Source organism: Pelobates fuscus, chromosome 8 (genome assembly GCF_036172605.1).
Source record: "Pelobates fuscus isolate aPelFus1 chromosome 8, aPelFus1.pri, whole genome shotgun sequence".
NCBI lineage: Eukaryota > Metazoa > Chordata > Amphibia > Anura > Pelobatidae > Pelobates > Pelobates fuscus.
This window is the reverse complement of record NC_086324.1, coordinates 148,422,389-148,435,961: the sequence shown is the minus strand read 5'-3', so window position 1 is coordinate 148,435,961 and position 13,573 is coordinate 148,422,389. Positions and strand designations below refer to the sequence as shown.

The 13,573-nt window shown below is 44.6% G+C and overlaps 1 protein-coding gene across 3 annotated transcripts in view; it reads left to right on the top strand.

The window, feature by feature from the left end:
• Window positions 1–5,430, top strand: part of MICALL2 (MICAL like 2) — a 53,127-nt gene extending 47,697 nt beyond the window's left edge. For 2 of the 3 annotated variants that reach the window (XM_063430424.1, XM_063430421.1), the window contains exons 18-19: window positions 376–425; window positions 3,690–5,430. In XM_063430424.1, the coding sequence (XP_063286494.1) occupies window positions 376–425; window positions 3,690–3,790 (151 nt within the window). In that variant the 3' untranslated portion in view covers window positions 3,791–5,430. The remainder of the gene's footprint in view (window positions 1–375; window positions 426–3,689) is intronic. The other variant, XM_063430423.1, reaches the window with a different exon arrangement.
• The last annotated feature ends 8,143 nt before the right edge of the window (window positions 5,431–13,573 follow it).

Below are 13,573 nucleotides of genomic sequence, written 5' to 3'. Positions count from 1 at the left end.
AATATAATAAAAAAATAAATAAATGGATAATCAAATAATAAAATGTTGCCAAATGCTGCTTGCTACTGTGCGCTACGCCCCCTAGTGGTTTCTCTGTGTTTCACTGTTGTGTTATGTCAAAAGGAACATTGAATTGCTAGACTATTTTACCACTAGGACCTTCATGGCAGACAGTTCAAAAAAAGCTAAAAAATAATGTAAAACACTTCCAAAGTGTGTAAAAATGTTTAGTTTTGCTATTTTGCCCTAAAATTCCATTCACTTTTAAGTGAATTTCTCTGCACGTGTTCAGGAGGTAAAATAATTTAGTTTTTCTTCGGGAAGGGATTTTAATTAAATATTGCTAAATAGAGTTACGTGTTGTTTTCTCTGCAGAGAAAAAGAGGAAGATGAAGTAATGAAAGCAATGATTGAAAAACATTCAGGTAAAACTTTACTCTACTGCTCCTAAAATTCAAAGCAAGTTTTTTTTATTTTATTTTTTTTTTATTAATTTTTTTTTAACTCCTTGAAATGCTTAATATCAGTGAGAAGCTTAAATAACCTGCTATTGGCTCTATGCCTGAAAAAAGTTGTTTTCTGATGATAGTCAGACTGAATATGACGTAGGGTTAAACCTTTAACGATTACCTATTTACGAACAATTATAATAATAATTTAAATAGTACCTTGAACACTTTTAAAACATTTTATACATCAAGCAAATTGTAATACTTTCTATATAAATGCACTTTGACACCAATGTAGATTATTTGCGTTATGTGCAGGAAAACACGTGTTTTATTGCAGCACTGTTAATGAGTCACCAATGTTGAATGTGCAGAATGTTGAATGTGTTTTAGGACAAGTCACTTGAAAGGGTTCAGTAAATTGGAAAACCCCTCAGGTGACAGATCTAGTTTAATTTCAGGCCTTATATAAAATAAAACTCAAATTCGGGTGGGGGGGAGGTGGATAATGGAGAGAAGTACGGTAGTTGAAAATGGATGCATAGTGATAATTCTCTATAAAATGATGATATAGTATATTAAAGACTTGTCTTTACCCGTGTGTCTTATTTCCTCAATTCCAACTCTTTCCTTGACCCCCTTCAATCTGGCTTCCGCCCTCTCCACTCTACAGAGACTGCCCTTATCAAAGTTACTAACGACCTAATCGCAGCTAAATCCAAAGGCCACTACTCCATACTAATTCTTCTTGACCTCTCAGCGGCCTTTGACACCGTTGATCATGCTCTCCTTCTTCAAACTCTTCAATCGCTTGGTCTCTGTGACTCTGTCCTCTCGTGGTTTTCCTCTTATCTCGCCCAACGCTCATTCAGTGTCTCTTTTTCTAATGATACCTCCTCCCCTCGTCCTGTCTCGGTTGGAGTCCCCCAAGGCTCCGTCCTTGGTCCCCTTCTATTTTCTCTTTATACTGCCTCTCTTGGAAAACTTATTACCTCTTTTGGATTCCACTACCACCTGTACGCTGATGACACCCAGCTATATCTCTCCTCCCCGGATCTCTCCCCTGCCGTCCTGCAACATGTCACTGCTTGCCTTTCTTCCATCTCTGACTGGATGTTCTCCCGCTTTCTGAAACTCAATCTCTCAATAACTGAGCTCCTTGTCTTTCCTCCTCCTAATACTGATCCTCCTCTTTCGCTCTCCCTTCAAGTTTCTGGTACTAACATCAGTCCATCCTTGCAAGCGCGCTGTCTTGGCGTCATACTTGACTCTGGTCTCACCTTTGAGCCTCACATCCAGCATGTTGCCAAATCCTGTAGATTCCATCTTAAAAACATAGCCCACATCCGCCCCTTTCTTGCACCAGATACTACCAGGGAGCTTGTCCATGCTCTAGTAATTTCCCGCATGGATTATTGTAACCCTCTCCTGATTGGTCTTCCCAAAAGCCGTACTGCACCCCTACAGTCCGCAATGAACGCTGCTGCTAGACTGATTTTCCTCTCTACTCGTTTCTCTCACACCTCACCCCTCTGCCAGTCCTTACATTGGCTTCCTGTATGCTATAGGAGTCAATTCAAGGTACTAACTCACACCTATAAAGCACTGAACAACTCTAGCCCCTCTTATATCTCCTCACAGATCCATAGGTATGTCCCTTCTCGGTTTCTCCGCTCTGCCCGTGACCACCTCCTGTCCGTTGTCCGCACCCGTACGGCCAACTCGCGCTTGCAGGACTTCTCACGGGCGGCTCCCTTCCTATGGAATAGCCTGCCTACCGCCATCAGACTCTCCCCTAGTCTTGCATCTTTTAAGAAGTGCCTTAAAACCAATCTCTTTAGGAAAGCTTATGGCCTCCAAGACTAACCCCTACCTCACATACCTGTCTGTTGCCCTCTCCTAAAGGGCAGCCCACCTTATTTGATTGCAAATTCCTGTCCTAATGTGTTTTACACCCCACCTCCTATAGAATATAAGCTCGATTGAGCAGGGTCCTCTTCAACCTATTATTCCTGTAAGTTTATTTGTAATTGTCCTATTTTATAGTATAATCCCCTCTCATAATATTGTAAAGCGCTACGGAATCTGTTGGCGCTATATAAATGGCAATAATAATAATAATAATAAAGATGTCATTTGAATTTCGACACCGGTTTACTTGGATGCTTTAGCCGTAGCCATGTTTAAAGTCCAGTGCATTTTAGCTTTGGTGGTCGGACAGTAATACACATAAGCGCAACGTCCACTCCAACAGAATGCGCAGGGTCAGGAATCTAGCCTGTAATGTGCCTGATCGAGGCACAGGATATCGGAGTAAAAGGAATGCTCACCTGGTCAGGAAATGGCATTGAACGATATACAGGCTCGGAGTTTTACAGAGCAGTTTCTGGCATAGGCAATAGAAGCCCATAACCTAGAGAAACCACAATAATTCTGGATTCTGATCAAAGTTACACGCTAGGGCAGGGAACACAGCAGAATGACAGAATCCTTCTATAGGGACCTGGAATCGTATCTGTCGCGATGAGCACAAAAGAAACAGTGCCCCACAGCTCATTGACATGTTAGACCCTCGATGTGTGAACCTGACAGCAAGGAGATCCATACTGGAGGCAACAGGACACTCAGCAGTGTGGGTCTGCCCAGTAAAAATACAAAGAATGCATGACCCCAAATAATAAAGAGTCTTCCGAAGGGGGAAACCTATGCCTTTAATGTCAGATGTTATTCAATAAACAAAGAACTACACCAAAACAAAAGCAATAGTGCCTTTTTAAATATTATCTGCATTGTTACAGCAACTTGTAAGTAATATCGCTCACAAAATACATTTCAGTTCTGTCTGCCAGCACATTATTATTATTACTACTTAATATTAATAGTGAACTTTACTAAGAGTTTATTTACTTTTCATTCACACTAGATGGGTGACTAATAAATTCATTTAAACCGTATATAGTATAAGTTATAACCATTCTATTAGAATTCAAGATTGTCTGCAGTTATCTGCTCGGCAGGACCTTGTGTTTCCTTAAACTAAAAGACCAGTAAATAAATAGCTAGATATTTTCATCAATATAGTTGAGCTCTTAAATCGATGCATAGCACAAGTTGGTTTTCTTCCTGTTTCTGATGATGGCCAGAATCTTAGAACATTAGCATCCTCTATAAATTCTATTAATCCCTCTTTTACTCCATGTTGCCCAAATAAAATGTAAGTCCTATTATTTTCTCTTTTAGCAGATCCCCAACAGAAGGAGAGTCCAGAGCCCAATCTCAAGAGAAGATCCAGGTTCAGCTTTTCAGGCCTGTTTAAGGGAAAAGACAAGAACAAAACATAAACCTGCGTCGATGTGGCAGAGAGTTCAAGAAGCCAACGCGTATATTGTGCACTACCTTTATATGAAGACACTGGAACACAGCAGAGTTCTATACAGAAAAGACTACGCCAATGCTGGCAAGCATTTAAATGGGGCTGCCCTACTTGTAGCTTTAAGACTCTCCCATTGGAGGGCCAGGCCCATTTATCCGACCATAATGCAGTAGAACCTTTGTATTTTCAGGCACACTAGGACCTGTGCACCTGAGCCTCCAAACGTCAGTGGATCCTTCATGTTTACAGCCCTAACTACACCGTGTCCTGTAACATAGCATTCCGAATTATTTGTGAGCAGTTATACTTAAGCAAACACTCCTGTAAGCTTGTAACATACTGTTAGTGATAGAATTTGATTTGTACAGATACATTCTGAAAACAGAAGAAATATTTAATTTCTGGGTCTCGTTCGGCGCCATATTCTATATCTGTAGTGAACCAGATCTGGCTGTCTCTCTAAACAAAGCAGAGAGATTCAGCATTATCTGCTTCTTACAGATACAGGATACCCATTTCTGGTAAATTAATGAGTGATGAAATAACCTTTTGGCCTCTGTGTTCAGTACTCCTGAGCAAATACACATACTCCAGGTTAGTGGGATAATAGTTTATAGACAATCTAGTGTTACCCCCTAGTGGACGATACATGCATAACTTTTTTTTTTTTATTTCCCCCCCCTATTCATTTGTTTCTTGTTGAATGAGATTGTTTGCTCTATTGACAAAACACTGCAGTGCTGGTCTTTTGTAAACCGATGCCTCTCTTTTTTTCATTATCTTGTTAAATCCAAAGATGAAAATTTGCTTTGTTTTTTTTTTAATGTGCCTTTCATTTATCTCTTAATAAGTTGTCAGCAAACCCATTGCTGTACTTTTACCCTTATCGTGGTTTAAAGACCCTAAAGAGGTTGGATTTTAAACTAAGAGTTGACTTTGTTTTTTTTTGTTGTTGTTGTTATATAAGTAGGTAGGTACATCTCAGGGCAACTAAAGCCAAAATGATAATGCTCTGCTTATCAGGATCTCGGGAGAACTTCAGAATTGAGTCATAATTTCAGTTACTGTTTGTATCTTGTCCAAGGGTGAGTGCTTTCAAGAACCATGTGGCTTTTTAAACGTTGGAGGAATGCAACATTCCGTACCTTTTATCCTGGTCATTAAACACAGCAGGCTGGCACAGAATACACAAATTAGATGGCACCTGCAGCTACATCGAACCTTGCTGATGCTAAAACACTGTTCCATATTGGAATTAACTATAAGGACCAAATTGCTAAAAAGGCATTACATCAAGCAGGGATGGCCAAAAAGTAGAAGTACAACTCCATATGTAGTTATATGAAGAGTCTGACTTTTGGGTTAAATATTTCCTATTGATAAGTGTCCAGTTCCCATGGTGAAAGGGGCCGATTTCACCAAAATTCAGACTAAAGAGTATCCTTGTACTTTTTTGAGTGTTTCCAGAATATGACTCCTTGTCCTTCGAGGTCTGTGCCATCATGTATATATCAGGAAGTACCACCTGGATTTTGTGCACTTGGAGGAGTATTCGTTGTTTGTTAATGCAGTTTGTATGGTAAAGATATAAATTGCTAATCTGCTTAATAAAATTGTTTAATATGTTTGAGTACTCTTTTATTATGATCTAGTTTGTTATAGACTCTGCGTTCAGTGTTTTGTGTGTCCAAGCCGTGCATTTTACATTGCCATAGCACTGTCTTCTCAAGTTCTTGATAGAAAAAAAATAATTTTGTTTTTAAATCTAGCCCCGAATCCCATTTCAAGGATACATAATGTTTGTTCTATTCCATCTGAGCCCAACCCCCTCCTCAGACACTTTCACTTTTCTTTGTTTTCCTTTTAGCTTATTCCTTTTCCTTTTCTCAGTTCTTTGTATCATGTTCTCTCTTTTACTCCGGCTCTTGTTTTTAGAATGTGTTTCTTTTTTTTCACTCTATCACACTTTTCCCCCCAAAGAAACTTCTCACATTTAGTAATGAGAACACATGTTGCAGATGAAAACCAACTTAAAGGACCACTATAGTGCCAGGAAAACAAACTTGTTTTCCTGGCACTATAGGGTTATTAGGTCCATCCCACCCTTATGGCTCCTCTCCGCTGGCCTGAAGGATTTAAAACCCCTTTAGCCACTTACCTTCTCCAGCGCCGAGCTCCCTTGACTCTGGTGACCTTTCCGCCTCCTGCAGACGTCAGCGCTAAATGCGCATGCGTGGCAAGAGCCACGCGCATTCAAACCGCCCATAGTAATGCTTTCCTATGGACGTCCAGCGGAAGCGGCCTCTAGTGGCTGTCAGGGCAGCCACTAGAGGCTCGATTAACCCTCAGTGTAAACATAGCAATTTCTCTAAAACTGCTATGTTTTCAGCTGAAGGGTTAAAACTAGGGAGACCTGGCACCCAGACCACTTCATTGAGCTGAAGTGGTCTGGGGGCCTATAGTGGTCCTTTAAGTGAACTATTCTTGGGTTTGTCTTATTTAAAGGGTTACTCCAGCCTCCATTATCATTTCTGCTTTTAGAAGTGGTTGTGGAGCAAGGAATCTGTTTGTGCAATGCAATCAGATGAAATGGTTATAGTGGCTTTATTGTCCCTTTTTATCTTTTGGTCTAATTTTGGAGAAAAGATCCAAATGAGTCAAATTTAGAATGTTTTGGGAGTTCCCACGGAAGCTAGCTTGGGGCAAATTCAGGTAGAAGCATGTAAGTGTGGTCTGGTGATTATCAAAATAATGAGTTTTGAAAAATATTCCAAGATATTCACTGGAAATTTCTGCTCCCCTTCCTCCACATTATGCTCTACCCCCTCCAATATATGTTGATAACAACATAATTAAAGTGAAGTGCATGATGTTTTTGGATCTCCTATTGTCATATCAGGTGAAGTAAAATCATGGTCTACAAGTCCAACGACCATCTAATAGTGACACCAAGGACCTCAAGGTCTTATATTGTTTTATGTTGACTTAAACAAATGACTGAAATAGAAACAGCATTTATAACACCTTGATAGTGTTGTCGCGAACCCGAAATTTTCGGTTCGCGAACGGCGAACGCGAACTTCCGCAAATGTTCGCGAACCGGCGAACCGCCATTGACTTCAATGGGCAGGCGAATTTTAAAACCAACAGGGACTCTTTCTGGCCACAAAAGTGATGGAAAAGTTGTTTCAAGGGGACTAACACCTGGACTGTGGCATGCCGGAGGGGGATCCATGGCAAAACTCCCATGGAAAATTGCACAGTTGATGCAGAGTCTGCTTTTAATCCATAAAGAGCAGAAATCACCTAACATTGACACCTGTCCTCAAAGCCCTGCCCTGATACACACTGACACAGAGCAGAATAGAGACTGTTCCCCGTCCTCAGAGACCATGATACACACTGACACAGAGCAGAATAGAGACTGTTACCCCTACATAGGGTCACTTGGCAGATATGGCGGGGTCGTGGGAGGGGGAGGATGACTTTCACCTCTTCCCCTGTTACATTCCCGTTGTGCTGTGACATCACCCTACTTTCCTCCCCCCCCCCCCGGCCCCCATCCCTGCGCGGTGGGTGGGGGGCATAAATCACAATGGGACGGACCTACTGATAGGAGTGGAGTATTGTTCATATCAGTTTAATACCTTCCGCGTCTCCTATCAGTGGACGTGTATATGGCAGCCATTTTAGGAACCGCACACCTGGGACCCGAGCAAGGTCACCTCGTTCAAGCTGCTCTGGTTCCTTGATGAGCCAGCTGCCCGTGAGTTAACATGTCCCGTGGAGAAGCACTCTGTCCTGTAAAGCCTCACCACAAAAAAATTAAATAAATAACAGCACTCGGAGTGGTGAGTTTAGTAAATGTTCATATCAGTTTAATACCTTCTGCGTCTCCTATCAGTGGACGTGTATATGGCAGCCATTTTAGGAACCGCACACCTGGGACCCGAGCAAGGTCACCTCTTTCAACAGGCAACATGATTTGGCCCTGTAAAACTATCCTGGATATTCTCTACAATTTCTATGGATATGGCATTGATTTATGTAACAGGGAGATGGAAGAAGATGCATGGCCGGTCCTCTTACTTGAAATTTGGGGCACTGCGCGGGCAAGCTAATGTGCCACCAGATAGGAGTGGTGAGTTTAGTATTGTTCATATCAGTTTAATACCTTCCGCGTCTCCTATCAGTGGACGTGTAAATGGCAGAGATTTTTAATTGTTGAATCACCTCCCCTTTTTAGGCCAAGGTGGGAAGATGCTTAGACCACTGGTATATTGGTGCCATCTTGGAGGATTTTTTTTTGGTTTGGTTTTTGAAGCCACAGTGCTGCACCAGTGGGCCTAAAAATTAGGCATGTACACATGCCTGAAAAATTTGGTATTGTTGCAGCCGCTGCTGTAGCAGCAGCCAGAAAAATTGATGTTTGTTTCACAGGCAGAAAGTGCCCTAAAACATGGCGGCTTGAACCCTAGTTGGTGGCGGATAAGTCACGCAAGTCAAACGTCATTCAGAGCTAAAATACAGCAGCGTGTGGACCATTTTTAGCCCAAGGCAGCTCATCTCATCAGGCCTTTTTTAATCGAATGTATCGCCCAGTGTCAGTCCCTTCGGGATCCATCCCTCATTCATCTTAATAAAGGTGAGGTAATCTAGACTTTTTTGACCTAGGCGACTTCTCTTCTCAGTGACAATACCTCCTGCTGCACTGAAGGTCCTTTCTGACAGGACACTTGAAGCGGGGCAGGCCAGAAGTTCTATCGCAAATTGGGATAGCTCAGGCCACAGGTCAAGCCTGCACACCCAGTAGTCAAGGGGTTCATCGCTCCTCAGAGTGTCGATATCTGCAGTTAAGGCGAGGTAGTCTGCTACCTGTCGGTCGAGTCGCTCTCTGAGGGTGGATCCCGAAGGGCTGTGGCGATGCATAGGACTTAAAAAGGTCCGCATGTCCTCCATCAACAACACGTCTTTAAAGCGTCCTGTCCTTGCCGGCGTGGTCGTGGGAGGAGGAGGAGGAGGATGACTTCCACCTCTCCCCCTGTTAGATTCCCATTGTGCTGTGACATCACCCTTATACGCTGTGTAAAGCATACTTTTTAATTTATTTTGCAAATGCTGCATCCTTTCCGACTTGTTGTAATTCGGTAACATTTCCGCCACTTTCTGCTTATACCGGGGGTCTAGTAGCGTGGACACCCAGTACAGGTCGTTCTCCTTCAGCCTTTTTATACGAGGGTCCCTCAACAGGCAGGACAGCATGAAAGACCCCATTTGCACAAGGTTGGATGCCGAGCTACTCATTTCCCGTTCCTCCTCCTCACTGATGTCATTGAAGGTATGTTCTTCCCCCCAGCCACGTACAACACCACGGGTACCAGATAGGTGACAACGAGCACCCTGGGATGCCTGTTGTGTTTGGTCTTGCTCCTCCTCCTCCTCCTCAAAGCTACAATCCTCCTCTGACTCCTCTTCCTCACAATCCTCTTCCAGCGTTGCCGCAGGTCCAGCAAGCGATGCTGATAAGGCTGTTTCTGGTGGTGATGGTGACCACAACTCTTCCTCTTCCTCTTCACGCTCATCTACAGCCTGATCCAGCACTCTTCGCAGGGCACGCTCCAGGAAGAAAACAAATGGTATGATGTCGCTGATGGTGCCTTCGTTGCGACTGACTAGGTTTGTCACCTCCTCAAAAGGACGCATGAGCCTACAGGCATTGCGCATGAGCGTCCAGTAACGTGGCAAAACAATTCCCAGCTCCCCAGAGGCTGCCTTAGCACCCCGGTCATACAAATATTCATTAACAGCTTTTTCTTGTTGGAGCAGGCGGTCGAACATTAGGAGTGTTGAATTCCAACGTGTAGGGCTGTCGCAAATCAAGCGCCTCACTGGCATGTTGTTTCGCCGCTGGCTATCGGCAAAGTGAGCCATGGCCGTGTAGGAACGCCTGAAATGGCCACACACCTTCCTGGCCTGCTTCAGGACGTCCTGTAAGCCTGTGTACTTATGCACAAAGCGTTGTACGATCAGATTACACACATGTGCCATGCACGGCACATGTGTCAACTTGCCCAACTTCAATGCCGCTATCAAATTTTTTCCGTTGTCACACACCACTTTGCCGATATCCAGTTGCTGCGGAGTCAGCCACTTTTCCACCTGTGCGTTCAGGGCGGACAGGAGTGCATGTCCGGTGTGACTCTCAAACCCAAGACGGCGTGACACTGCCGTATCCGGGATGTGGAATAGTACCTGGGGAGCTGGGGGGGTGCCGTTGATGTGGAGCAAGACGCAGCAGCACAAGAGGACTCAGCCGAGGAGGTTATGGAAGAGGATGGAGTAGGAGGAGTAGAGGAGGTGGCAGCAGGACTGCCTGCAATTCGTGGCGGTGTCACCAACTCCTCTGCAATGCCACGCATTCCTTGCTTGTCAGCCGTCAGCAGGTTTACCCAATGTGCAGTGTAGGTGATATACCTGCCCTGACCATGCTTTGCAGACCAGGTATCAGTGGTCAGATGGACCCTTGCCCCAACACTGTGTGCCAGACATGCCATGACTTCCTTTTGCACAATCGAGTACAAGTTGGGGATTGCCTTTTGTGAAAAGAAATTCCGGCCGGGTACCTTCCACTGCGGTGTCCCAATAGCTACAAATTTTTTGAACGCCTCAGACTCAACCAGATTGTATGGTAAAAGCTGGCGGGCTAATAGTTCGGACAAGCCAGCTGTCAGACGCTGGGCAAGGGGGTGACTTGGTGACATTGGCTTCTTACGCTCAAACATGTCCTTGACAGACACATGACTGTGGGCAGATGAGCGGGAACTGCTCAAGGCGGGAGACGGAGTGGCGGATGGTTGAGAGGGGGCAAGAAGGACAGCAGTGGTTGACGTGGCTGAAGATGCTAGACCAGGAGGAGGATGGCGACTTAGAGTAGGCGTGCTGCTTGTACTCATGTGTTGATCCCATAGGCGTTTGTGATGTGAGATCATGTGCCTACGCAAATCAGTTGTACCTAGGTGGGTGTTGGACCTCCCACGACTCAGTTTCCTTTGGCACAGGTTGCAAATGGCATCGCTGTTGTCCGAGGCAGACACACAAAAAAAATGCCACACTGCTGAGCTCTGCAATGACGGCATTCTGGTGGTGGACACAGCATGCGTTGATTGCCGTGCTGTCGGGCTGACCCTGGGTGCCAATGCATGCTGTCTGACTGTGCCACTAGCTCCTTGCGACGACCCCCCCCTGCTTCCAACTCGTCTCCTCCTCCTCTCTGTCTCCCCATCTGAACTTTCGCCCTGTTCTTCTTCTTGCCGAGCGGGCACCCACGTGACATCCATGGACGCATCGTCATCATCAACCGCTTCGCTTGTATCTGACAACTCAGAAAAGGAAGCAGCAGCGGGTACAACATCATCATCACACCGTACCTCCATGTGTTTAATGCTGCCTGCCTGAGACATATCCCTGTTATCTACATCCTCTAGCAATAATGGTTGCGCATCACTCATTTCTTCAAATGGGTGTGTGAATAACTCCTCTGACATACCAAGTAAAGCGGCTGTGGTGCTAGTTTTGGTGGTGGCGGCAGGCGGGTGAGTGGTATCTTGAGAGGTGCCTGAAGCTAAGCTGGAGGAGGATGGTGCGTCAAGGTTCCGAGCGGAGGCTGTACAAGATTGGGTGTCCTGTGTTAGCCAGTCAACTATGTCCTCAGAACTTTTCAAGTTCAGAGTACGTGGCTTCTGAAAACTGGGCATTATTCTAGGGCAAAAGAGAATCACAGCACCACGACCACGACGGCCCCTGCGGGGTGGCCTGCCTCTGCCTGTCATTTTTTTTGGGATTAGTGGTACTATGCGTGCAAGCTACTGTGAGACCAGATATGATTGGCAATGTGAACTGCAACAGTTCTGCATAGCACACACTGTAGGCCTGACACACCCGCTTGAAGACAAGTAACTGCTATTCAATCTATAACAGTGAAAAACAAATTTTCTTTGTAAAAGCACGCTATAGAGACACCAGATATGATTGACAATGAGCACTTGAACAGTTCTGCAGAGCACACACTGTAGGCCTGACACACCCGCTTGAAGACAAGTAACTGCTATTCAATCTATAACAGTGAAAAACAAATTTTCTTTGTAAAAGCACGCTATAGAGACACCAGATATGATTGGCAATGTGCACTTGAACAGTTCTGCAGAGCACACACTGTAGGCCTGACACACCCGCTTGAAGACAAGTAACTGCTATTCAATCTATAACAGTGAAAAAAAAATGTTGGTTTTAAAAGCATGCTATAGAGACACCAGATATGAGTGGCAACTGTCAAAGTACGCTGGCAGGGTTGTGCAGGGCACACGCTGAAGGAAGGCCTGACAGAGCCGCTTGAAGGACACTGACTGGCTGCTTTTAGCTTACACTAGAAACCTTTTTTCTTTGTAAAAGCACGCTATAGAGACACCAGATATGATTGGCAACTGTCAAAGCACGCTGGCACAGGTCTGCAGAGCACACGCTGAAGGAAGGACTGACAGAGCCGCTTGAAGGACACTGACTGGCTGCTATTAGCTTACACTAGAAACCTTTTTTCTTTGTAAAAGCACGCTATAGAGACACCAGATATGATTGGCAATGTGCACTTGAACAGTTCTGCAGAGCACACACTGTAGGCCTGACACACCCGCTTGAAGACAAGTAACTGCTATTCAATCTATAACAGTGAAAAAAAAATTTGGTTTTAAAAGCACGCTATAGAGACACCAGATATGATTGGCAATGTGCACTGGAACAGTTCTGGAGAGCACACGCTGAAGGAAGGACTGACAGAGCCGCTTGAAGGACACTGACTGGCTGCTATTAGCTTACACTAGAAACCTTTTTTCTTTGTAAAAGCACGCTATAGAGACACTAGATATGATTGACAACTGTCAAAGCACGCTGGCACAGGTCTGCAGAGCACACGCTGAAGGAAGGACTGACAGCCGCTTGAAGGACACTGACTGGCTGCTATTAGCTTACACTAGAAACCTTTTTTCTTTGTAAAAGCACGCTATAGAGACACCAGATATGATTGGCAATGTGCACTTGAACAGTTCTGCAGAGCACACACTGTAGGCCTGACACACCCGCTTGAAGACAAGTAACTGCTATTCAATCTATAACAGTGAAAAAAAAAAATTTTGGGTTTTAAAAGCACGCTATAGAGACACCAGATATGATTGGCAATGTGCACTGGAACAGTTCTGGAGAGCACACGCTGAAGGAAGGACTGACAGAGCCGCTTGAAGGACACTGACTGGCTGCTATTAGCTTACACTAGAAACCTTTTTTTCTTTGTAAAAGAACGCTATAGAGACACCAGATATGATTGGCAACTGTCAAAGCACGCTGGCACAGGTCTGCAGAGCACACGCTGAAGGAAGGACTGACAGAGCCGCTTGAAGGATACTGACTGGCTGCTATTAGCTTACACTAGAAACCTTTTTTCTTTGTAAAAGCACGCTATAGAGACACCAGATATGATTGGCAACTGTCAAAGCACGCTGGCACAGGTCTGCAGAGCACACGCTGAAGGAAGGACTGACAGAGCCGCTTGAAGGACACTGACTGTCTGCTATTAGCTTACACTAGAAACCTTTTTTCTTTGTAAAAGCACGCTATAGAGACACCAGATATGATTGGCAACTGTCAAAGCACGCTGGCACAGGTCTGCAGAGCACACGCTGAAGGAAGGCCTGACAGAGCCGCT